At 43.1% G+C, this 25,938-nt stretch overlaps 1 protein-coding gene across 1 annotated transcript in view; it reads right to left on the bottom strand.

The window, feature by feature from the left end:
- Positions 1-1,387: 1,387 nt before the first annotated feature.
- Positions 1,388-25,938, bottom strand: part of COL22A1 (collagen type XXII alpha 1 chain) — a 211,580-nt gene continuing 187,029 nt past the window's right edge. Inside the window, exons 44-63 of the mRNA XM_076329048.1 lie at positions 25,228-25,341; positions 25,000-25,053; positions 22,774-22,827; positions 21,887-21,940; positions 20,397-20,450; positions 18,985-19,038; positions 18,112-18,165; positions 16,985-17,038; positions 16,332-16,376; positions 15,312-15,365; positions 14,225-14,278; positions 12,210-12,263; positions 9,619-9,690; positions 7,752-7,787; positions 7,447-7,491; positions 6,966-7,145; positions 4,685-4,751; positions 3,088-3,270; positions 2,643-2,720; positions 1,388-1,685 (exon numbers count right to left, since the gene is read on the bottom strand). Of these exons, the coding sequence (XP_076185163.1) occupies positions 1,498-1,685; positions 2,643-2,720; positions 3,088-3,270; positions 4,685-4,751; positions 6,966-7,145; positions 7,447-7,491; positions 7,752-7,787; positions 9,619-9,690; positions 12,210-12,263; positions 14,225-14,278; positions 15,312-15,365; positions 16,332-16,376; positions 16,985-17,038; positions 18,112-18,165; positions 18,985-19,038; positions 20,397-20,450; positions 21,887-21,940; positions 22,774-22,827; positions 25,000-25,053; positions 25,228-25,341 (1,548 nt within the window). The 3' untranslated portion in view covers positions 1,388-1,497. The remainder of the gene's footprint in view (positions 1,686-2,642; positions 2,721-3,087; positions 3,271-4,684; positions 4,752-6,965; positions 7,146-7,446; positions 7,492-7,751; positions 7,788-9,618; positions 9,691-12,209; positions 12,264-14,224; positions 14,279-15,311; positions 15,366-16,331; positions 16,377-16,984; positions 17,039-18,111; positions 18,166-18,984; positions 19,039-20,396; positions 20,451-21,886; positions 21,941-22,773; positions 22,828-24,999; positions 25,054-25,227; positions 25,342-25,938) is intronic.

Genomic DNA, 25,938 nt, shown 5'->3' with positions numbered 1-25,938 from the left:
TGAATGTGCCAGCAGGGCAGGGTGCCTCTTTTCTGTCTCCAAAAGACCTGATGAGATTTCCAAACTCTTTCAGCACTTAGTGCCTGTATCAGGTTCATTACTCCAATCTCTCAATACAAACTGCTTTGTGCAAAAGAGTTTTGAAAATGCAGCTGCTTTGCTGGCTGGCACATACGTCCGAGGCCAGATCACCTCTCAGATCCACACCTTTGTGGGTGGGATTGTCTTGGTCAGAGGGTTAAACTCACAAATGGCCGATTGTGAATGTCTTTTCAGACTCCATCCCCTCTTCACTTGCTCTTTGCATTCTCAAGTTGATTTTGGCAATTAGCTGATAGGGGAAAAGGGACAGTGTCTGACTTTTTGCTTTCACCCTCGAACAAAATTTCCTCTGGGTTTCTGAAGACCTCTTTTTTCTGACCCTTTCATCAGAGATCAACCTTCCTGTAGACCACCCTGCAGCTTCCCACCTGCCCTCTAAAACATGACCCTGCCAAGTTATAATCATGGCGGATCATCCAAAACAGTGAAGTTGGGTCACACTTGGCTTCCGGAGATTTTTAATGCCAGGTGATTTTCTATGCTGCTCTGGCTGATTTTTGGGTGAAGCAGTGATAGGGAGCTGTGTGTGCGCTGACAATGAAAAGGGGATTTGGCATCCCTGAGCTGATGCAGGACAGCATCACGGCTTTTTGCAGAGGCAGCTCCCTGACATAAGGAAGCTAAGCTCCATCTGGTAGGACCAAACCCTCCGAGTACTGAAGTTCTTGCACAGGGGGCAGTGAGGAGGTTTAGATCATCTCTGTGGTCTCTTCAGGCCTTACTGTGAGATCCCACATGGTCCCATAAAAAGTAGCGCCTATAGGATACAGATTCACTTATGGGCAGAAGAACATTAAATTTAATAGGGAATTTCTGGGAAACACACATTGGCTGTTCATAACTGTCTGTCCATTGTGAACTGAAGGTACTGGAGACCTCTTCCCCAGTTTTGGCATGGCTTTGCCTTCCTCCCCTCCATGTGGATGGCAGATAGCACCAACAATCCTGCAATCAGCCTGTGTCTCACAGTTAATGCCCCGGACTGCACAGTGCAGGATTTTATTTCCATTTCAAGGGTGAGGGGTAAAGCTTTGGAAAGAATTAACCAGATAACAGACAAAAATTTTGGCATCGGAATGGTTTTGCATAACAGCTACACAATGCATCGATACTGTATGCTCTTCAAAAGAGGAAAAAACCACTTATTTTTAATGTTGTAATATGCCCTGATGTTAGAGAAAACAAAAACAAATTCACATATCACATCAAAGATAATAATAATAATAATAATAACAATAATAATAATAATTCATAAAAATAATCTGACCGACCGGCAGCATTTGTTGGCTTTAGAAGGCCTCCCACAAAAGAAATACAGTTGAAGACATCTGAGAGCTCTGGGCAGGCGTGATGAATTCAAGTTTTAAAAACAAGTCTGGGGATACTCCCTGCATGCTAGGGCCCTTTGACGTTAACGGGTCTGGCAGCCAGGCTTGCATAGTAAGCGCACTGAGTGGGGTCACACTGTCCGTTGGCTCCCGGAGGTCCCTGTGGACCCGTGAGACCAGGCACACCAGCTTCGCCTTGAGGGCCAGGTGGCCCTGGCATCCCATCTTTGGCATAGCCAGGCTCCCCTGGGAGGCCTAAAATAAAAACAAAATGCCCTTGGTGAGTGATACCCCCAGGGTGCAGTGCTCAGCAATGTAACATCACAGGAGATGGTTTTGCTGCCAAACTGGGATGCAGACATCAGCTTCCACAGACTTAGGTCTGACTAGTATGTATCTACAAGGAAGTGACAAGTGTGTCTTCTCTGAAAGAAAGATTTTGACCCCTTACGGCATCCTTGGGCTGCACAACTCTGCTATGGCTGCTCTTCCTCTATCACCATGTTGAAGTTGTGCAGCTGCATGAGCCAACTAATGACATGTAGTCCTCACAGAGAGGAGGTGAGGATGGGAAAGCTTGAGGCAAGAGCCAACTTCGGGAGATAACTCATTCGTACGAAGCATAGTGGGTCCATTGTTCTTTTAAGGCAACTCGGGGCCAGTATGCCAAATTCAGACCATGGAGTTACGAAGGCTTCCCATAGTTTGCTACCCCAACAAAGCAGGATGAAGGCAAAACTGATCAAGGGCTCCTAATTTCAAATTAGAAACAAAATATATTTGCTGCTGCTTTGTCAGCAAAGGTAAAGCACGAGCTGTATGCCTGAGGCACAGGTGTTGGATATGACCTTTTATAACATCTGAAGCTGCCTGGATCTCTGGGTTCAGCTTGGTCACAACAAGATTCTGGCAAAGGCAGATAGGACATTTCACAGTGTATCTAGTAATTAAAGCTTCACTTTGGATATGTCCCAAAGGTCAGTTAACCTAGCTGTTACTGAGATGGATCATTATACCTGTCAATCAGGCTGAGGAAACAAAGGTGGCCAGATGTGATGCTAGTGATATATTTCTTCCCTTTTGGCCACTTTCTACAGAAATTGTGTATGCTGTATTTATGTTATCCTGATCGTCTATCTAATATGGCAGAGACCTGTGTCCTTGTAGCGATTCTAAGTGATGTGTTTTGTGGGTTGTTCTGAATAAACACACCTGGAATTCCTGGAGGACCTATTTCTCCTCGCTGGCCAATGCCAGTGTCTCCCTTCTCACCCTTTGCTCCTCTTTCTCCTGTAGAGAGGGAAAGAAAAATAATGAACTGATAAGCATGATCTACGGAACTAAAGAATACTACCATAGGTCTTCCATCCACACTGAAGCCCATATATTTGCTAAAAATAGTTCCTAATTGTGGCCAGTCCTCTGAGATGGGACATTAAGTGGGAATGAAGACTCACCCCACTCCAATTCTGGCCAGAGGTGGAACACACCAGCAATTGCTGGTCACATTCACCACCTCTGGTTCAACAGACTGAGGCTGCTTCTAACACGTGCATTTTGAGGCCCACTTAGATGCTACTAACAGAAGAGGTGGACGCCAAAGTGTGGTAGACACATCCCTTTATCTGACTGCCCAAACACACCAAGTTTCACTCACCTTTGGGTCCAATTGGTCCAGGTGGCCCTTCAGACCCAGTCTGTCCAGGCTGGCCAGGCTCTCCTGGAGGGCCAGTTCTTCCTGGGAGTCCTTCCTTCCCAGGGGGACCAGGAGGTCCTGGTCTGCCATGGGATGCTTTTACATGTGCAGGCTGTATCTGAGCCAGGAGATAGGCTAACTTTGCTGTGAAGAGAGGGAAATAAGTTTGTTAGACTAGAAGGTCAGTGCTCCAAGAGATGGAGAACCAGAACCAGTGGCCCAGTAAAGTCCAAGTATTGTCACAGATCAATTTTTCAGGGTCACCCATTTGTTGTCCCCACACAATCCTTCCCTATAAGCCATGATGGTGCCTCCCTGACCCTCTCTAAATTATTTAGACCTCATTTCTCAGTAGCTTTAAACTTCTCCTAAATTTCATACTTAATCCTAAACACCTCTCTCATCCTCTGCTCCTTGTCCACCAAGGATCTGAAATGTCCTTTCCTTTAACTGTGCAGCTGGTGGATTTCTGTCAAACTAGAATAATTGCTGCTCTGAATGAAAAGAAGAGCCTATTTCCACTGCTTCTGCTACACAGAGCAAGATGTTACATGGCTGCTCTGTAGGGAGAAAGCTTACCTTCCTTGTTCTGGGCTGTTACACATGTGGAGTTAAAGTTAATGTACCCATCTTGGGCTGTGAAGTCAGAAACTGTAACTAAGGCAGCTCCCTGCGTCAGCATATTCTCCAATTTCCAAGCAGGCACATTGCTTGCTAGTTCCATATTAAGACCCTGAACAGCCTCGAGAGCTCTTAAGACCTACTCAGCATCACAAAAACATCCTACAGAATAGAGGGAGAAGGGTTTTCTATCTTCTCTTCATTGATCCAAAATCTTGAATGTTTTTAGATTGGCATGGAATTTGAAGTCTGAGAGTGTGTAAATAAAATCCTTCAAATAAATCACTCTGTTGAACCGTGATCTTTAGCATGGAGGAAAATGCCTGCAGCTATGTGTCACCTGCTCCAAGAGCTGTGTGAGAAGAAGCACTACAGCTCTGCATTTCACTGTAGATGGGGTCAGTAGTGGTCTGCAATTCACGTACTTTGAGAGAAGCAGCAGCCCACATCCACTCCATGCCCTCTTCTCATACTGATGGGTACCAAATGTCACATCCAGAAATCAGGAACATTTCTGCTCCAGCTGGAACCTCAAAAGCAAGTTTATGTCCTACTCTGATTACTTTCTCTTTCAGGGCACCGAATTAATCTGTTTGAATTTGTATCTTCTCTTGTCCTACCACCTCAGCCCAGGCATCTGCAGGAACGAGTCTGCAGCAAAGCTGTTTTGGTAGCAAAAAGCCATGAGGTGCTTAGCACAGGCAATGGCCTTGGGTTGAAGAAGGGAGAAAGCCCCTGTGCTATTGCTGGGAACATCAAGCCGGGGGAACGGTAAAGCTTGCTAAGCACGTTTCATTTTACACATTCCTCCTTCCAGGCAGGCTTGTTGCAACATGGCCTTCCATAAGCAGGAGAGGTTCAGGTGCCACCACAGCTATGGAAAGTATCTTTCATACTCTCAGATATATCTTCTGGCTTCCCAGAGCGGATTACTTACCATCTAGCTGCTTGGCTAATTCCTCTTGGATGAGCCTTCTCAAAGTCTCTAGAGATGGGGATTCCCCCTAAAGAGTAATAATCACAGCAATAACAAGACATAATAATCACAGCCAGGGGATGTGCAAATTAAACACTCCACAAAAGGTTTAGTGGGTTGCATTTCATCACCCACAGTATACACAGGGCTGCAGGGACTGCCTGAAAGAAGAATGTAAAGGGACTCAAAACATCCACAATTCCCAACCTGCTGGCAAGCCATGGGCTCAACAGCGTAAGCAGGGAGCCTGGTCAGAGGGCATAGTTGGGACACTGTCCCTGTCTCCTTCCTAGAGAAAATCTCCCTCCTATACACTCACAGGAGAAGTAGTAGAAATCGAATCAGGAGACAACCTCTACCCTACGAGATCATAGTGGAAAGCCTACCTCCTTTTTCAGCCTTGCTCGTTTCCGTGCAGAGAGAAGCATGCGTGCCCTCAGGGTAGTTAAGGTGGGTATCTAGACTTGCTATAAACACTCATACCGGATGCATCGCCTGCCAACAGGCCTTATCTCGGGGAACAAAAGCCAGTTTACACATATGATACCCGTTCTTCCAAATGAGTACAAGGTTCTGCCTGATTTCAGGCTGTTGAAGGGAGACAGGGGATGTGGCTGCCTAGCCTTGGTCCCCTACCCAGCCTCCAAGGGACAGTAACTTTCATCCCCGCTCTCAGCTCTTTTGTGCGATGTTGCTGTTGGACAGCTGTAATGGCTGTCAAAACTCAAAGCTATGTGAACAACAGCTCTGGATGATGCAACTGAAAAAATGATGAAAGCATTTTTGGTAGGCTGAAGGAGAATGTTTTAGGTTGTGGCTTTCCAAGAAAATAAAAAAAGTGGTTTTAGGGTAACCAGACTCTTGTCTTTGCATAAACTCAAAAGAGAAAATGTAGCTATATTTAAAAAATAAACCATTTTGAACCAGGAAGATCAAATGTTTTCCTTTGTAAATCATAAAGTGAGATGTTTCACTTGAAATATACTTTTCATTTTTTGGCTAAAATTATTCTTTGAATTTCTGCCAGTTTTGACAATAGTTCTGGTCAACCTAAAGGCTGCATTCTTTTGTGTATGAGTTATTTGCATGAAAGTGTTGCTTTTCCCTCACACCTATCCTTTTAACATACAAGGATACAGTCTGTCCTCTGTGTTTATAAAAACCTCGTGAGGTCTTCTGAATCAGAAGTTACTCTTCATTAAGAAATGTAGATTTTATTAAATAGCTAAGAGACATTTCAATTTTAACCAATAACATGGTCGGTAAGTACAGAGTTGGTCTATTTGCTGCCTTCTTCCCAACACAAATTTTGCCTGAGAAAAAGATGTGTTTGTTGGTGACAAAAGAAACAATTTTGTCATTAAGTACTAACCATTTGTGATGGTTCTTAGTGAATATCCCAGTAAGTAAACATGATTGTGGAACATACTTTGAAGGCTTACAAATTATCTTTTCAAGTTTGAACCCTATTAGTTGCATTAAGCCTCCATAATCATCACTGGATTTCATCAAATCTCTATGTTGTTGAGACATGCAAAGAAATGCTTTGTCTAAAATTTACCCAGCTTTTACATCAGAGCTTATTTCACTGTTTATTCCCTTCTGAGGTAATCTCAAATTCATCCTCAGGATGGACATAGTGGATTCACTAGTGTTGGTAGTTTTTCTCATTCTTCTGCATACATTACCCTCAGGCACTCTCGGTAGCGAGATTGTTTCCCGTTAGGGAAAAAAAAAAAAAGAGGATCTTAAACAAAAATAGGATTTCATGAATTCTGATGAGCTGACTCCAGGATTTCCAGGAATAGAGCAGTGACCTTTCCATGGCTCAGCATTTTGTCTCTCATAACAACCAGTAGCAGAGGAAGGCGTAAGACCTCCGTATGAAATGCTATGCATAAACACCCTTATAGAAAGAAGCTTTTGCAGACTCCAGACACATGGCTATAGTCACATGACCTGATTTAGGCTTTTAGGGGTATGAGGTGTCAGGGACTGGCCGCCCTGGCTATAGGTCTGGATTGCTCAGCTCTCCTGAAGTTCAGTCCAACACCCCCACAACACATTCCCAAGATATGCTATAGCTCTCCTTTTTGTGCATCAAGAAATAAAAACGCTGCCTCCCCATTATAATACACACTTGCTTTGGTTTCTATCAGCCTTACTGTTATCTTAGGTACTTTTCTGATCACACACTGCGGCAGTAAAACTACTATACAAAGCCCTTCTCTGGCAGTCTTACCCTTGGTCCTGGAAATCCTGGCTGTCCTGGAGGACCGGGAGGTCCAACTTGCCCAGTGTCTCCTGGGGGTCCATGAGGACCCATCAGTCCTGGATGGCCTTTATGACCAGGTATCCCAGGATCACCTGGAGGGCCCTTTTCTCCTTGAGGGCCTTTTTCGCCTTTGATGCCAGGCTCTCCCTAAGTGAAAAAAAAGACATTACCACCACAAAATAAGAGGCAAACTTCTGATTTCCAAGCACAGCAAAACACAAACAGCTGAGCTGGCAAAGTTACTGAATACAACATCTGGTGCATTACAAATGATCCACAAATTATTACTGACGAAGAATAGTTAAAGAGAGGGCTGGGAGGGTGGGGAGCACAGCAGATCTCTACAGGCCATGCTTCACTCTTGAATGACCCCTTCCTTGGCCCCTAACTCAAAATAGCTCTCTTTATTTCAACGTAATAAAATAACTAATAATATTCTCCAACCTACCCTCTCTCCTCTGGAGCCAATTTCACCTGGTTTCCCTGGTGCACCCTGCAACAAAATAAGGGTGAGCATGAAAGAGCTATCCATAATAACAGTAAATAATAAAGCAAATGCTTTTGCAATGATTCTTATGACCTGGTGAAAATGTATTTTCCTGTCAGTCCCACAGATTCCTGAGAGCTCCCTGTCTCTTCTCAAATATCAACAATACAAGAAAAAAATCAATTTATTGCAACTCAGGTAGCATCCTTGATGTTTTTTCCCCAAGACACGAGCCCTACTTTGAAACAACTGGCAATTTAACTTACCTCTTTTCCGGGAGGACCTTTCTCTCCTGGTTCTCCCTGAGAGAGAGAGAGAGTGAATTTAGCACTGCACTGCAAGGAGTTGGAAGAAAGACCCTACCTAATAACCACAAGTCTTGCTTTCTGTTTAGAGCCCAAGTTTTCTGCTACACAGCAGCGGGTTTGGATGATTTATCCTTATCCTACTGCTATAGGTCATTCCTGGAAAGACACATCCTACTATTTAGAAAGCATTTTTTAGTAAAGCTGCATACCCTGTACATGTTTGTAAATAAAAGGAAGTAATTTCTACTGAACCAGCTGAGATCAGGACAGATGTTTCACTGAAAGTGTGTTCCTGCTTTCAATACATTTTATTCCTTTTTCTTACAGACATTTCACGAAGCTTCGTACACTTTACTTGGGCTGGTTTAGCTTAAGCAGTGCCGATGTTATAGCCATAACAGTCTAAAGATGTAAAGGAAGTAAATTTTGTAAGAAGAGGTACCATTTTGTATTACACCAGCTGAGATAATGGAAACAGAGCCAATGATAAAGCAAGTTGGAGCCTGAAAGCTTGCCTGTGTTTCAGAACTGTATCATAGAATCACAGAATCATAGAATCATAGAATAGTTTGGGCTGGAAGGGACCTTTAAAGGTCATCTAGCCCAACCCCCAATATCAAATAACCTCAATTTAAACAAGCACCTTATTAGGATTTTTTTTCTATACTCTTCGTTTATAATGTGATAATTAGGCAATACAATCTTCGCATTTTAGCATTTCAGTGAAAAAAAAGTCACTGCAGTCCTGAAGTGCACTGATAAAACAAAGCAAACATTAAACTAGTTATTGTTAAAATTCTGCCCACTTTCCCATATCATGAATGGAAAGATTCATCTTCATAGTCCATTTACAATCCACGCACATGATCATATCTATAATGTGTGCATGCAGGTGGTATTTTTCACATAACCTGGAAACACATATAACAACTTTGACAGCGCTAGCATACATCCATGTATGCATGAGCAATGTAACTAATCACCGATGTGTGATCACATCAGCTCCAAGTTAGGCAGCATCAGACTCACTCAAGTATTCCTTAGGGCCACTTCAGTTTTAAATGGCCACCACGTTTGTTGCTTTAAATTAATTTTCCAGAGAAGTATTTCTTTATCCTCTTTTCATCACAAAACCCCCTTTCCAATCATTAAAAAAAAAAAAAAGAAGAAAAAAAGAATCATCCTGTGGAAGATTCAGCTCTGCTAGATTCACATGAAAACGTTTTAAATCTCATTTTAAGTCACAACAGAGCTAGAAACAAAAATATTTACCTAACATTCACTCTTTCCATCTTTCCAGTAAAATGTAACATATTTTACTCGCCTTGGAAGGGCTAAAAATATTGGATTTCAAGGCTGTGATATTTTCATGTGTATAGGTATTATTTTAGATCACTTTGGGAGATATATGAATGCTTTAGTTGCAATGTATTTCTGTCGCTGGTAAAATATCTATATTATTATCAGCACTTAAAATTTTGCTATTTAGCCCTTCTGGGGTTCATGCAGGGATATAATCTGAGTAACTTAAATACCCCATACCCATATTAAGTAGACTATTGAACCAGCCTGATTAATGCACACATTATCAGGGCTGACTGACAGGTACCAGCTCAGTACAATGAGATTATGGATGTTCGTCCATAAGAAAAATAGTATTTTTGCAGTCCAGTTTCCTTTAGAAGTAAATAGTTTGGTTTCTGGATCTGTCAGATCTCCTGCCTATGTTTTTTATGCAATTAAAGATGACTATGTTCCACCTTCATCAGTCCAACATTTAAAAGCAGGCAATTAGTGGGTCTAATCCACCCCCAGATGCACTTACAGGTGGTCCTCGGGGTCCTAAGAAGCCAGGGAGTCCTGGGCTGCCGTTTTCTCCTTTATTTCCTTTAGGACCCTTAAGACAGAAATGAGACAGACACTAGCAGCCCTTTCTCCAACATCTCTTTTCCAGAGCATGCATTTACAGATACATTGGAACTGGGAAATTTCACTGTAGCAGCAGGACTCCCAAAACTGACAAGGAAAGGAAGAACAAAGTCATTTAGAAAAGCAGATCGCAAACACCATGTTTGCATTATTAATAAGCTAAGCGGGTCCCTGTGAAAAGATGAAAAGGAAGTGACAATTATGGAAGTGACAGGAGGTATGTTCAGTGGCTATTCTGGCGCTGCATGGTTTATAAGGCGGTGTCGCAGAGTGGAAACGCTGTGATGTGCGATGACAGGGAAACAGTGCAGATGATCATACTGCTCAAATCTGAGAATACAACCAACAGACAGCTACTGAGTTGCTCTTTTGCCTTTATTTCCAGGTTCAATTTAAAAAATGTCTGCTGTTTACTTATCTCTTGTGATATTCTGCCAAACTATCCCTTTTTCTTACAGACCAGGGCAGCTTAAATGGCAGCTCATGATACAGAGCCATTTCACGTACACTTCTGATTTTTTTTTTTTTACTCTTATTTTAACCTTTTCTTTCACATCTTTGTCCACTACCTTCTAACTCAGAACATATCCCTTTTTCTTCTTAGCAGTAAAACTTGTCTTCATTTTAAGCCCATCTTGTGTAAAGTGAGCACCAACGAACCTGACAGGCATAAAGCACGTGGCTTTCGGGTATGCAATCAGCCCTGGAGATTTCAGGGGCTGGGCTGCATTGTTGTGCGCAGGCTTAAGCATGAGCACTGTGAAGTGGGATGGGCACTGTCAAACAGCAGATGCAAAAGGAGAAGGCTCCTGGCAGGTTTTACCTTGTGATTACAAGTCAGCAATGGTAAAGGTGGAAAAGAAACCCTTATTGCCATGATAAGCTTTTTTTCAAAATAGAAATATAATATATTGGCTTCTCACACCACATTGTGAAGGAAATTAGTGCATTTCCAGACAAGGTTGGAAATAAATGGACTTGTGTATTGCACAAGGAAATACTTCCCGTAATAACCTTTATGAAAGGGAGAGGATTCATTCTAATGGCAGAGAAGGATACTGATGAGATAACCGTCTGTTCTGCTGACCAACACTGTCTCATTGTTTTCCCTTTCTCAACCATCTGACTTTATCCTTTTTCAATCTCTTATGTTATTTTTGGACTGTAAATCCTCTGGAGCAGAGACTGCTGTAGTTCTGTGTTTGTGCAGGAAGCTGCCTGGTGAGTCCCTGGGTCACTAGCTGACTGTCTAGGTAATGTGATAACACGATGATGATTAAAAAATAACCCCCATTTGGCATTCACAGGGCATCCCAAAGCCACGGTGGCCTGGTGAAGACTCAGAAAGCTAAAAAGCAGTACCAGGAATTGGGAACAGGGGTGGGCGTGATGAGAAGAAGAAATGAAGGTTGAAAAGGCGACAGTGGGGATCCATGGGGTAAGAAGCGATGGCAGTGGTCCCAGGAAGGTAAGAAGAAGTTACGTCAAGGAGAAAAAAGCAGCAGCACTAATTCTTGGCTGCAGAAAGGCTGCGAGACTGCACCACTCCTACCCCACCTGTAATCTGTGAGTTATCACCTCCCCATGCAGAAAGGTGTTGCTTGCTTCACTGAGACCACTTAGGAGGAGACATCCCTGCAGCAAAGCAATACGTGCTCAGGGCACAAGTCTGTAGCGAGGCTGAGGTTGCTTTATGGCATTGCAAGGGCCACAGAGTGCAGTCCTGCTGTAATTTTTCAGATTTTCCTGCTATGCCTTTGTTTCTATCTGAATCTAACAGCCCAGCAAGCTGTAATGTCTAGGTGGACAAAGAGAGGGAAGAGCCCTGCATTGCAATAGATGCTACTGGACACAAAGGTACATTTGCATGGATTTGCTGAATCCTGAACAATTTTCAGCAGCAGAACAGAGGAAAAAAAAAAAAAAAACCACAACTCACTGTCCTCCTTACAGCTCTTCATTACCATGCTGTTCTTCCACACAGGATGGCCCCAGGGGGGTTTCATTCTGCTTTATGATCTTGGTTTACTGCCCACTGTCTGCTCTTTCCCCAGGTGCCTGGGGAGGATTTTTCTGCTGATTTTATTCCTCAATGGCAGTCTGCCAACTCCCCGAGGCCCTCTCCTTCCTTGTGACAACTCTCTGCTGGCTGCACAGTCTTTGCCTGGCAAAACTAAGTCTACTGGTGAAGATAAGGCATGCCAATCTTTTTTTCCATACCAGGTAATCAATCATTTCCTTTTTCTGTGAACACTTAACTTTTGCTGGGAAAAACGATGACCCAGCTAGCAGCTCAATTCCAGGAACGCAGCCAAACACCCTTCGATGTCGTGGCCAGCCACTGATTTTCAGATCACCGATCTTCAGACATGGCAACTTCTGATGGGATGGTAAGCAGCTACACATAATCCACTCCATCTATGCTTCATCAGTCACCTCTCCTTGACATAACTGCTTGCTGCATGAGTTTCCCTTTGTGGTACTTACTGGGTTACCTGCTGGGCCAGGTTCTCCTGCGGATCCAGGCGATCCATTCTTGCCCTATGTCAAATGGAAAAAGGTTAATGAAGTAACATATACTACAATTAAAAATATCCATCTACTGCTACACCAGCAGGGATTTCTTTAGCATTATCCAACCTCCTCTCTTGGCAGCCTGCAGAGTAAGGATCTCTTATTTCCAGTTGACCCCACAACTTCTGCATCCCTGATTGCACGGCTGACCCCATCTCAGGACAAAGATTGAGAGACATGTACCCAAATCCCCTAGTCTGAAGAGGACCAAACCAGCACTCCTTCTCCTCCTCCTTTTCTTCACCCCTATCCCTATCATATGCAGCATCCTCCTGGATGGATGGAGCCACCTGCTGTGTCTGCTCCAAGTCACCAGTGTTCAGACAAGCCCCTTTGGTCCATGTTTGAAGCACCTTTTGACAACTCACTGATGAACGTTAAAGTGCTCTGCACTAGCTGATAGTATCTCCAGATCCCCCCACACCTTCCTGTGTTAGGAAACTTCCTCTCTCCAGAGACTGAGGTAGGTCCTGCAAATTACTGCCTATCATCCTCTTCTCAAGGCTATCATCTGAATCACGGTCCAGAGGCCAGGCATCTATTTTCTAATCATCTCAGGATTCCCCTTTTTGGGGGAATGGAGAGAAACACTTGTCCTAAAGCCTTGAGGCATTTGATACTTCCCTGACACCAGGCAACTCAATGAGCCAAATCATTCTTTAGAAGGACCTGTTTCTCACTATTCCTTATCAAAGTAGCTGAGCTGACCATCTACACTGACTAAAGTTTGGTGAGATGAAATTCTGCACCCTGCTGCTCTCTCCTCCCAATTCACCATGCAGAGATGTTTTTCCCTGCATTGGAGCTGACCATAAAGACCAGCCCTTTCAGTGGCAATATTCAAAATCATGCCTCACGCTCCTTATTAGAGAAGAAACAAAGTAGAGGAAGAACAAGAGAAACTGACACTTTGCCCTCCAACATACAGAACCCCAAGTATCTCTTCTCCAAAGAAGAATATGGCCCAGAGTTATGATAATTTCTGTCTCCTCAAATCTTTTTATTCATTGCTAGTGTTGTGCAGGGGCATGACACATTCATGAGTGATGCCAGCAGTACAGGAATAATGAGATAAATTACAAGGTAGACACGGGAGTTCTCCATATGTTCCTGCAGCCTAATATAAACCCCTACCCTCCCAGCTCAGAGGGACCTGCCGCTCCAGCTCCTGGCATTGCTGGCTGAATCAGCATTTTGCCCTGATTATGGAATATGTTGTAGAATCTGTTTCACTAGCAGGTCTTCCGAGAAGGAAAAGAAATCACTCATTGCAACATATTAAATATGTGCCTAGGTTCAGCACAGAGACCTGCATTCAAATTTGGAAAGGGTTGATTTTTAAGAGAGAATTGAAAAACCCATGAAATTAATAAAAGTAATTTCTCAGCCATCCCAAATGACACTTTCTGAAATGTCAACTAAATCGCTATTTCTTCCCTGAAGTTGTAATAAAGCTCTACAGGTGTTCAATTAAACAAACCTTTTCCTAAAATTATGCTTTTTTTTTTTCCAGGAAACATTACCGAGAGCATGACAAAAATGAATAGTATCACAAGTGGACCCCACATATCTCAAACTGGGCACCCGCAGTTAGTGTCTACCTTTGAAAACTGAGGCCATGTGAGAAGCAAGTGAGATGCCAGAGGCAGGACTGGGATATGAGCCCTTCTGACACTGCAGTCCTGGCAGAAACCATTAAACTATTCTTCCCACTGAGTCAGCAACCATCACTCCACTATTATAAGTCTTCATCAGTTTCTAGCAGTATCATTCTGATTTGTCGTTCTCAAAGTAGGCAAAGTGTTTTAATCAAACATCACCCGAATCTTGCTTAAGACTCTTCTTCCAAAACAGAGTTCTGGCCTGCAGGACATTCCCACTATACACAATGCACCTCCAGAAATGGCTTGGCAGGAGAGAAAACTCACCGGCTGCCCTCTGAGTCCTCGAGGGCCCTGTGGTCCTATGGGACCAGTATCACCCTGAAATGCAGAAAAGTATTCTGCTGAGTGAGAAAGATCTGACATGGAGGCAAGCAAACAAGCATTTAAAAATGTTCCTACTAAATTACACGGTTCACATATTAGGGGGAAAGCGCATTAAAGAAGTCTCACTGCCCCCTTTCAGTTATGTATGAGGAAGACCGGCCTTTTGAATTTTAAACATCTATCACTAAATGCAGTCTGATTACAGGCAGAAACCATTATTATCAGGTTATCTTAAAGCTGGATTTCTCAGGGACAGAGATTCTCTAGTATTTCTCAAGAATTGACTACTTTGTTCTCTCTTGAGGGAGGCTTAAGACCTGCTTCTATCTTCTCTGAGGGGTTCCCTTAGGTCTATCTTCCATTTTACTTTGTAGGGTACCATTTACAGCACAACAGTTTTCCAGTGATACACGGGGGTGCAAATGAGAAACCACTTCCCCAAATCCCATGGCAATGGCACATCAGCCGCTTGGTACATTGCTCAGCAGCTGCTGCAGGATCCCACGTCAGCTGCGCTCTCCCAGGACTTTGTTATGTGACTGCATTTGACACTAATAATGTCAGAGGATCTGTTTGTACCATCCTTCCTCCGAGCAGCAGTGTCTTATTCCATAGGTATTTCATAGATTTCAGTGGAGCTACGCACTCAGTAAGGTACAGCTTTTGCAAAGGAAGCGTGACAAAACCTGGCCCAGTAGGACCTGCAGAATGAAGCACTGCTCGGAGAGGGGTGGCAGAAAGCGGGTCTGTGGCTACACAGCACAGCCCGGGATTCAAACAATGCAGCTTTCTCTGCCTTTCCAATGATATAGCTGACATTTAAGTGTCAGCAGCTGAGCAGTGACAAAAGCCCTCAAGTTCTTTGTTACCCTAATGATCTTTGCACAAATCATTCCCTGTGCACTGCTGCAGTAATTCACCCTTTATTGCAGTTTCTGCAGCTGTTTTAGGTCAGGGTCACTGTGAATGGAAATCTTCATTTGTCAGGGAGCAGGAGATTAGTTTCTGCTTAAAATGGTACACTCACATCCTTCCCTGGTGGCCCCTCACGCCCAGCAGGACCTGTCGCACCTGGCTCCCCCTGCAATTCAGCAAAAAGGAAAGAGAGATCAGCTCAAGGTTAAAGACAGGCCAGTAACACCACTATAAGTGGTATGGAGTTTCTGCAATATTGGACTGAGCTCAGTGAAAACTTTTTAAAGCCAACAAGAGCCTTGTACATCATACATGACACACAGCTTATAAAAGTAACTCAGAAGCATCTTCTGTAAGTGATGCACAAGGCAGTGCACCGCTCTCCAGCAGAATATTTGTTACTGCTAGTGCAGTCACTGAAAATCACCAAGCTATTCATGATACAGAAACTACCGTAATGAGAAAGAGAGGAGGAACTCCAGCACTGGATTTTTCAGCTAAGCTCCTGCAAGCAGAGCATTTTATTTCCCTGTAAAAAGCCAGAATTAGGCAGAAGGACATTCAGTTTTGTATTCCACTTTCTACACCCAGGAGTTTTTTGTACTGCATTGCTCAGAACTGAGAGGAGACCAACTTTTCCTACAGGATTTGAGTTTGGGGTTTTATGATCCAGAGGCAACTACGTCAAAGGGCTAGAGACATTTCTATTCTCATTTCTGTAAGTTTTGTCCCTCAACTTACTTTGCACTTCTTAGGCGTTTTTGGAGGACAGCTGATACTTGCCCAACAAGTGCAGCAGGGTTCCTCACCTTGTACGTCAGCATTTGTACCAGAGGGATGTGGTATGGAGGCATCCTTGAAACTTTCTCACAAAGGGCTATCTCAAAGGGAGCATCAGAGGACTCAGCTCTACCAGCTGCCTCACCTTACCTGGAAGCAGAACTTCATCAGAGGGAATGAAGACAGCTGCTGTGATTTTATGCCATGGGTGTGGCCCATGGAATTGTGGTTGAAAACAGACACGTTAAACACAGTCCTGTCATCATTTTTACCTATTGCCTCAGAAAGGTCAACTTCAATTCACACAATCTTTCTCCACAGGATCATCATGCATGTGGTACATGTTACTTACCCGGGGACCTGGGGGACCTGTATCTCCTCTCTGTCCTTTGAAACCCTACAAAAGAGAATGAAAGTAACAATCACCCATTACTCTGATGCATGAAACACTAAGAAAACTCTAGCTTGAATGCGCACTTAATAACCTTTCCAGTTTTGCCTAAGATTACTGGGGAATGGTCAGCATTGAGCTGCCATGTTCCAGGGAGTGATCAGGAAGGGCCATGTCACAGGGAGAGAAAAGCCCTTTCCATAGCTCCTTAGGCTGCAAGACCAAGACGGTACTGTCTGTATTCCTGGTGTGACCAGCCCATAGATTATTTAGCCCTAAATTTCTTTGTCCCCATCTTTTCAGAGGATGCGTAACAGAGCACAAGGACTACAGCTGTGACCATGCCTTCTGGTAGAAGGGGTGTCATGAGGTTATGTGCTTTAACTTCTAGGTAAGGGACCTACTCTTTCTCTGAATGTGAAGGATTTGGAAATGCCTGTGTTTGATTTTTGTTGATTATTTATTTATTTAATCACAACGCCATGACTATTCTCAGCCAGGCCAGTTCTTTGGTTATATGTTTGCATCAGTAAAGGCCTTCATCTGCCCAACAAAAGCTTCCCGGCTACAGTACAGAAGACGGACTGGATTGAACCCTTCAGAGCAGCACCTACCGGTAAACCTCTGGCACCCTCCTGGCCTGGGAGCCCTGGTTCTCCAGGCTTTCCCTGTGGGAAACAATCATGTTCATGTTAGCGAGAGTTTCAGGTCCATCTCTCTGCTGTTAAAAACTTCCTACTCTTCTCCCCTAGACGTAACAGCACTGAGAACTCGGATTGGCCAGGGTTTCTCCAGCAACGTTGGAATCTGAGCGTGCAAGGAGGACAGTAGTGACAGACATTCCCATACATACCCTTACCCACGCTGTTACGAGCGCAACCTTTGAGGTTCAAAGGCAGCTTAAACCTTTGGACTGGGGCACCTTTACAGTGTTTTAGTGTCAAAGGGGTAATGCACAGAACTGCACCAATACCTAGTAAGCACATACAAAATCAGCATCTGCATGTAGAAACCAGGTGTTTTGATGCAAGCACACAACTGTCTGCAGCTGCTGTGACAAGTGCTGCTCCACATACCAGTTGTCCTAATGACTGGGGACTTGGCTCTTCACAGAACCACTAAGTCCCATTTCACAAGTCACAGAAAGAAGCTGGCAATACCAGATACTGGACGCACATTCTTCATATAACACACACAGTTGCAAGGAATAACATTCACTGCCCAATTTATTAACATTTCCTTTTGGCTGACAACTTCATGGCTCAGCTTTTTTCCCTCAACAAACGCAAATATAGACTAAGTAGAGAAAATCAAATACAAAACCCCTAATCCTGGACAACAGAACTGTCACAGAGCAATCCAGAAAAGGCTTCTTTAAAGACACCTCCTCTAAACTTTTTATGCCCCATAATCTTCTACCTAAAAAATGGATCACTAGCTTTAATGTTACAACACCACCTTCTTTCTCTGCAATATTTATGGTAGCTGTAAAAGTGGAATCACTAAGTTTTAGTGTATTTATGGTAGCTGTAAAAGTAAAAGAACCCAGTTTCTTTTCAAGATTGCTAGTGTGTGACTCTTATAAATTGCTCAAGACAATATAGTCCTTCTGGTGTTAAAAAAAAAGACGTGCAAACAGGCTCCCTGCCCCCCCTAAGGAGTCCATAGATAGGCAGCTCCAAAAGCAATAACTGGATGCAGGCTCTGATTGCCTGAGCGAAACAGTTTTAAATTACATTACCGGTTCCCCAAGAGATCCTGGCTTGCCATCTTTGCCGTCATTCCCAGCAATGCCCTGTAAACGAAATGCAAAATAGGGTATAAGGAAGGAGTCAACAGGGAAGACTGGTGTGGTTTTTGTCAGTGAGTTTCACAGTGACAACTCTGCTTCATCATGGCATACTTAAGTTTGCCTAAGCCTCCAAAAACTACCCTATTTCTATCGCTCAGTCATAAACCTCTCCTTGCCACACCACTGTAACAGCATAAACTGTTTCCCTTTCCAATATGGCAAGTCTAAGGGGTTTCCTCCTTTTCAGCAAGGCAAGCACTCCAGCAATCTTAAAACAGGATTCTAAAAACAGCTGTTATAAATCATTATAATGCCATAATATTCATTCAGCTAGGCTACTTTACACTAGAAATAGCTCTGTCCCTATCTCTATGACAGATTAAAAAAACAAAATGTTGTACTAATACGTTTTCCAGAAGAGAAGAGTCTATGCCCAAGATGCATTTGAACTTGAGTCAGCACAAAGAAATTATTTTGACTGTGGATTCAGATAAAGACAGTATTCCAGTCTATGAATTTTTGCACCCTTACACTGGAGCTATTAGTTGATTTCTGTGCTCTACGTAAGAGTATTTCCTCCAATGAGGAGGCAGATAAGGAACAGACCTGATTCATGTTGGTAATTAACACTTAGCTTTAAAGTGATCAAATACAGCATTCACACTGTCCTGGACCAAGGACATAGCATCAACATGACAGACACCATTACATATCATGCGTAGCTTTCAAAGCACCTCAAAAATGTCACCTCTTTGTTTTACACGCCTATGTGTTTATGAACAGTTTAATGTATTGAATTAGAAGGAGCTGAATTGCACTCACTGGCAGTCCAGGCAGCCCTGGTGGGCCCTGTGGACCTGGAGGGCCATCTTTACCCTGGAAAGCAAGCAGAAACCCTGCGGGTCAGACAAGCTCCTCAGATGCTTCTATCAGATGAAGATTTATCAAATGTAGAGTTTGACAAGGGACAACTGTGAGAAGCTGGTCTTGTAGCCCATGTCACACAGTGTACAAGGTTTCCTTGAATTCCTTCAAGTTTAAACTGGAGGGCTTTCTTTTCACATAAAACATTCAGTATCAGTTATAAGTAGTTACAGATGGAGAAACCACTGAAATATCCGGTAATTTTTTTCTGAAGTTTAATTATATTTAATATTTAGTCTTTAACTTCCTGCATGAGGTGTCCAGCCAGGAAGTAAAAGATCTATATTTTATCTTTATTTTATACTTTTATACTATATACTTTATATATTTTATACTCATTTTATCAAATGAGTTGTTATGAGAAGTGCCTTTCTGATGGTCCCAAGAAATCCCTTACTCTACAGGACCGGATAATAGCATCCCAGGTCTTTCACAGTGTCTCAACCTTGATCATCCATTTGAAAGGGAATTTCAGCCAGCCTGTCCATGTAGTCTCTGGCCTCTCTGCTGAGAGTGCTCACTGATTTCATAACAGCCATCAGAAGGACCATCACTGTTCACTTATGATGAAGTTCAGGTTGAAATGGATCTGCGAAAGGCACCTTGCTCATTAGGAAACCCTGCTCTAGAAATTAATCACAGAATTACACAGTCTTAAAGTGTTCCAGCTCAACAGCATGCATTACTCAGGGAAGGTTCATTTCTTCCTTTTCAACCTGAAGTCAGCATCCATCAGATTACCTGTCTCTCCCATAAAGATGGGAGATACCATAAAGTAGCATCTGAACACCCTTCAAATGAAACAACAATAGCAAAATTCTTCACGGACTTCTCGAAGGTTACATCTGTACTAGTAGTTTCAGTGGTGCCAGGGAATGGTCTCAGGCCCTGGCATCTGAGCAGTCTGTGCTGTGACATCCTTCAACAGGTTGCTGGTGTCATTTTGGCAGTCCCCACGCACAGTTCAGGTGTTAGCCTAGCATCCTAACAGATTTAGTCATCCTGTTCTAGAGGCTAAGAGATGTTAATAGCAAGGACAGACAGACAAGAGGTACAAAAACCTCCTTAGAGGTCCCACGGACTGGATTATGGTCTGGCTAATTTGGAGTTTCTTTTGGTGAGTGAACAAAACTGCAAGAACAGAGTAATCTGTGGTTATTTGTGGAGGTCCTACTTGCAGGTGTAGAGTTGATTCAGGCTGAATAGTTTGGGGAGCTTTCAAAGGACATTACATGGGTTCCAGCTCAGCTTTGCTTCACAGAGCTAAATATAGGTGAAGCTGGTGGTGAAACACACAGCTTAGAGCTTACTATGTCTCCTGGGTTTCCTGCTGGTCCTATTTGTCCTGGTGCCCCATCTGTTCCCTAAACAAAATAAAGCAGAAACAACGTGAGTGATTAACGCATTTTGTACATTTGTCAACACACTTCCTACCACAGCTGGCAACACTGAGGTTTTCTTCAGTCAGTTCAGCATTTGTTCCATCATTTCTTCATTCATCACAGAAAAGCAGTGCCAACCTCTGCATTCAATCAGCCTCCAAAGCCAGAAATAGTCAGATATTTGAATTTGGTCCTGGCCCTTCCTTCTGAAAATAGGGGACAAATAGGAAAAAGCCAATCTTGTGACAAAAATACTCTGAAAACCAGAAATTATAGGAGCAATCTAGGGGAATATCACATTTTGCTTTGCTTTGACAGGCTCGGTTTTACTTTGCACATTTCCTTTGACTGTGAGCCTATTCAGAGGGTCTCATAGGACAATTTTAAGTGTTTTAATCCTACTGGAATAACCCTATGGCTGTGGCAGTATGAGGTTAATACAGACACGGTAAATGTTATTAGCTTCTCCTAAGATAATGCTCACGGGAGCACAAATGACCCACAAAGCAGGTCCACGTGTTGTCCCAGTGGCAAAGCATTCAGCATCCTTTAGGCACTGCTATCATATGAAAACAGAATTTTAATCTAATCCTCTTTTCTGGTACCTCCTGTCATTTAGTCAGTGCAATGTAAATTCAGCTTTGAAGAGACTGTGCTGTTCCCCAGAACAGTCGAAGGCTGCACACCCTTAGTATGGCAGAGCCAAACTGCACCGTAAGCAGCAATATGAGTGGTGGTGACTGTGGGCAAAGAAAGGCGGTTTGGAAAGAAAAGCCCTTTGCTCAGGAAAAGTCCCAACTCTTGGAGGGCATAAGCGGTGATACCACAAGCAGGAGAGCCAAGTTATTTCAGCCCTGCTTCTGCACTGTCACCCCTTTTTAAATACAAAGAAGCGTAACTGTATTCGCGGAGAGAGTAGAGCTAGGAATGAGAAGGACTGTGATGGAGAGGGACACACGTAAAAGGCTTTTTAATTCAAAAGTAACCCACAGCATATGAAAATTGGAGAAAATCCAGTCTCATACCACTGTGTAAAATTGAGAACTAAAATACTTTTAGATCTGCTCGTTCTAGACTGACAACTTATTCCACATACAAGAAAACACCTATACACATACTACTAAGTAGTCTCTGTGGAAGAGTTTTCATGATCATTGCCTTGTATAAAGAGAGCGACTGAAGCTTAGCATCAATTTACAGAGTGAGTTGAAGCAATCAGTGAAAAGTGGCCAATGTGTTAAATAGCAATCATCGTGAGTGGGGAACTCTATGACACTCAGGGGACCATTAGGAACCCGCTGGAAAATGCAAATGCAATGCACAGACAGGTGGGAATGGTCCTTTCTTCCATATGGAGCTTGCAACAACCTTTATTAGTATGGAAAATACAGGACCATCTTTGCAACAGAGGAACTTACAGGTGGACCAGGGTTTCCAGGAGCCCCTGAGAAGCCAGGTATTCCAGGGTGGCCCTGCAGAATGAAAAGAGAGACTTTCTTTATGCATTGTTCACATCTCTAGTTGTACAAAAGTTAACTGGTGATTGAACATTGTTAGGTAACATCAATGAGACAATACACAGAGAGCTGGTTATAAGGAAATAAGGAACCATGGCTTTTTAAAGCAAAACCTTGGTTTTCAAAGCATGCGCTTCAGAAATAAACATAGTTAGATTTAAAGTGTACTTTTTCTAATGTGTACTTTAGTCTATACTAATGGGAGATGAGAACAGATATTGTGGAATTGTACAAGGCAGGAGATCAGGCAGGAAACCAAACCTGTTTAAATATCCTACAAATCTCATTGAAAAGGTGCTGATTTGCATGTTAAAAAATTGACTCAGCCCTTGGCAAAACTAAGTACGAAAGTTTGCTTTAATTTAGACCATCCTCCTCTTTCCTCTGGCATCTCAGTCCCTCCTAAAAGAGGTCATCCTTACATTCATCTTCTAGGACAAATACTGGCTTTTTCAACCCAAAGATGCCGGACCTCCTGGATCTCATCTAGGCATTATCTGGGGAAATAACTAAAGGTTGGGTAATGTAGAGAATTGAATGCATCCAATCTAGAGGTGAGGAAACAGATCATAAGGGAAGGTTTTTACTGGAGATGGGGATGGAAGCCTGTGGAGGACTGCTACAGTTCCACTCTTCAGCATAGCCCATTTGAGGTTTATCAGTGATGAAGAGCTCCCATCTTCCTCCTCTGCCTCTGAGAAGGGTATTCCTCTACCAACATCATAGGAGTTATTGATGAAGGAACAATCACAGTGACAGCACTGTTGGAAACCACACTCTGTTTTTACCTGTTCACCTTTTTCTCCTGCATCCCCAGTCATACCACGGTCTCCTTTAGCACCCTGATAATGAAAAAAAAAGCCATTGAAAGTCACTTAGATTCAGTATTGTATCAGCTTTTTGACCTATTTCATAAAGCACTTGGACATTTGACCATAAAACACATAAATTAGGACTGAGTCCTACTCGCCCTCCTCTTAAATTCTTCCCTAGACTTTCACTACCAATGTTGGATCCAGGAATATATGTGAAGAATGGCCTTTGGGCAGACCCAGCATAGCCCTTTTTTTTATGTGTTAGTCTCATGGACACGAAGAGGACTTCCACATCCTTAGAAAGTAGACAGGTTGTTAGGAACTTCACTAAATCAGGTCTTGATAAGGCATCATCTGGCCCAACAGAGGTGTCCACAGTACGAGCTAGTAGTCTCCTCTCCCTTCAGGGACAGCAGCAATGAAAATGGCATTTCTAAGGTGCAGTCAGAAAATTCATACCCCCTCTTTCTCTCTCTCTTTCTGTCCTAGTGACAACAGAACAGAGGCAGCTAACTCAAATGTAGATGTCTGTATTATCAGTGCTTAAAGTGAGGCAAGATGAGTCTCAGACAGTGAAAAATACCGAGATGATGGGGAACAAATTATGAACAATGCACAGAACACTAATGAATTGCTGGCCATGGAAATAATACTCTGGTTTACTACATGATAGCTAGGAGACAAGTGGGGGAGCGAGGGCTGCTATTTATTAATTAAAAGAGGCCTAATTCATATTGCCAGAAGGCGTGAAGCTGCTCGTGAGCAAAGACCTGCAGTTCTACTGCTCTGTTTCAGAATGGGACCTAATATTAGTTTGGATGGTGTTGGTAAGGACAATATACCACATCTTGAAAAGTGCAGAGCTCTTTGGGTCTTTCACTGCGAGGACCCTCCTAATGTATTTAGAAAGGAGTCACAAAGACTGTCTTTGTGTTTGCACCTTCTTAGGGGTCTTACAACATTTTCTTTTAACATATGCAAATTCTGTGAATCTGCCTTTTTAATGAATACAAGTTAGACTATTTATCAATTACTTGATTTTATTTTATGCACATGTACAGTTTAAAATTGGTCCTGTTACTTCACCTAAATATTCAATCTTGCTGCCCAAATCTATGCTTTCTCATAGCATATAAGAAAGCAGCAGACATGTTATCCCTCAGACTGCTTGGCCTTTCTGCCAGTTATTGTCTTTATGGGTTACTAATTCTTTTGCAAATTTTATCCTGAAACATACTTCCATTCTGATCAACCCTATATTTACTTTTGAGACTCTACTGCTCTCCCCACCGCACTTTTAATTGCAAGATACAAAATTAATTCATGAATGTCTATTAGCTTGTCCTACACTCTAATAAGTGCAAATACAAAGATTTTAAAATAGCAGAAGCTGTTTTAGACAGTAGGTCAGTAATGCAGGGAAGTCTGGAGGAAACTGTGGTCCATTATGACATCACCTTATCTCTCCCTCCACTGATTTGTTTTGATTTATTCCACATTAGGCAGTTGTAAAGGTTTTGATTGTGACCAGGCACTGGCATTGTGAGCAGACTGATGACAGACCACTTCATGGGAAATGCTTAAAATGTGACATTATTGGAATCCTTCAGACATTGGAAGTTTTATGTTGGCCTCTGTCCCTAGACCGTTAGGCAGAAGCATATAGCTGAAACAAGGAGTTCTTCCTATAGCGTGTTTCAGGAAACATTCAGAGTAGGTGGATAAAACCACTATGGCAGATAGTGTATATGGAGCCCAGCAGCCCATTGCATCACCCTTAATTTAAGTGATTCAGGCATACAGGATTCAAAGTGGAGAGGAACAGGCAGGGTGGCTACTGCTGAGGTTTAATTTCTTCCTCACCTGATTTGGATTAAAATTTACTTTCAAGTCCTTATCTGTCATCAAAACACCAATGTAGTGAAATTCAACATCAAGAATCAGGCCCTTCACTTGTGTGTGTGTGTGTCTGAACAAAGAATGGTAGAAGACACTATTTAAGTGAAACAGTGTTCATGTGGGGAGCTGTGCAGTCCTGCGTGCATGTGGCACTCCAGCGAATTGACAGTACAGCGCCCACCCAACAGGCCAGTCCTACTGCTTTACACAGAGATGGATGCCACCTAGATCCTGCGTCAGCCAGTGTACTAGCTAGCCACAAGTAAGTTTTTATTAGACAACTGAAGAAAGCCAACCAACCTTTGGGCCATCCAGCCCAGGTGGGCCTGCAGGACCTCTGGGACCAGCATTCCCCTGCAATGCAGAAGAGGTAGAGGTAAACACTAGTTTAGTCCATTGACTCCACAGACATCTAAAAAAGATTCAATAGGTTGTTGGAAAAAAAAAATAATCAACCATCTAAAAATATTATAAGGAAAACAAGGTTACACCACACCCAAGGCATGGTCACTTCCCCAGCTCTCTTACCATTTTCCCATCCTGGCCATCTCTACCTGGTGGTCCTCGGAGACCTTTATCACCTTTGAAACCCGGGATGCCTGGCAGTCCTGGCAGGCCAGGAGGGCATTCACTGCACACATCCTAGGAGAGAACATGGAGAAATAAATAAGCAATAGACTGAAGGCACTTAGCAGACCCTACAGACACCCATTACGAATGCAGCAGTGTGGTGCTAGTATAATATGTAGGCCTTCGCAGTTTGACCACACTGGGTAGAACCTTGGTTACTTTGCGTTACAGAACTGAAATGAGGGCAGCGTAGAGGTCAGCAGCTGAGCTCACACATGCTCCCATGGGGAGTTTACTATCGGTTCTAGTTGGACAGGTCCTAACTGATCATCCAGGATCAAGAAACCAAGGAAAAGCTCTTCCTAATGTGGAGGTCAGACAGCTGCAAAGCAAGACTACCAAGGACAACCTTGTTTTGAAGCTACAAGACTACTAGAAAAGTGTGTCTACAACAGTCTGAAAGAGCTGGGTTACTACTCAGAGGGCAAATTGCTAGGGAAAACCTAGGTGCAGCACAATGTCAGAGAGGGTGTTCTGCAAGGGAAACCGTATTCAGCAGCTAGTATGGCCAAGGAGAACTCATCCAATGGAGTTCGTGAAGACCAAGTGAATGTCACAGTGTCCTGGCCAAATTCTGTCATGGAGAGTTACTACCTCGCTCCTTCCAAA

Source organism: Aptenodytes patagonicus, chromosome 2, assembly GCF_965638725.1.
Source record: "Aptenodytes patagonicus chromosome 2, bAptPat1.pri.cur, whole genome shotgun sequence".
NCBI classification, from domain to species: domain Eukaryota; kingdom Metazoa; phylum Chordata; class Aves; order Sphenisciformes; family Spheniscidae; genus Aptenodytes; species Aptenodytes patagonicus.
The sequence above is the reverse complement of the archived record's forward strand: the minus strand, read 5'-3'. Positions and strand labels throughout refer to the sequence as shown.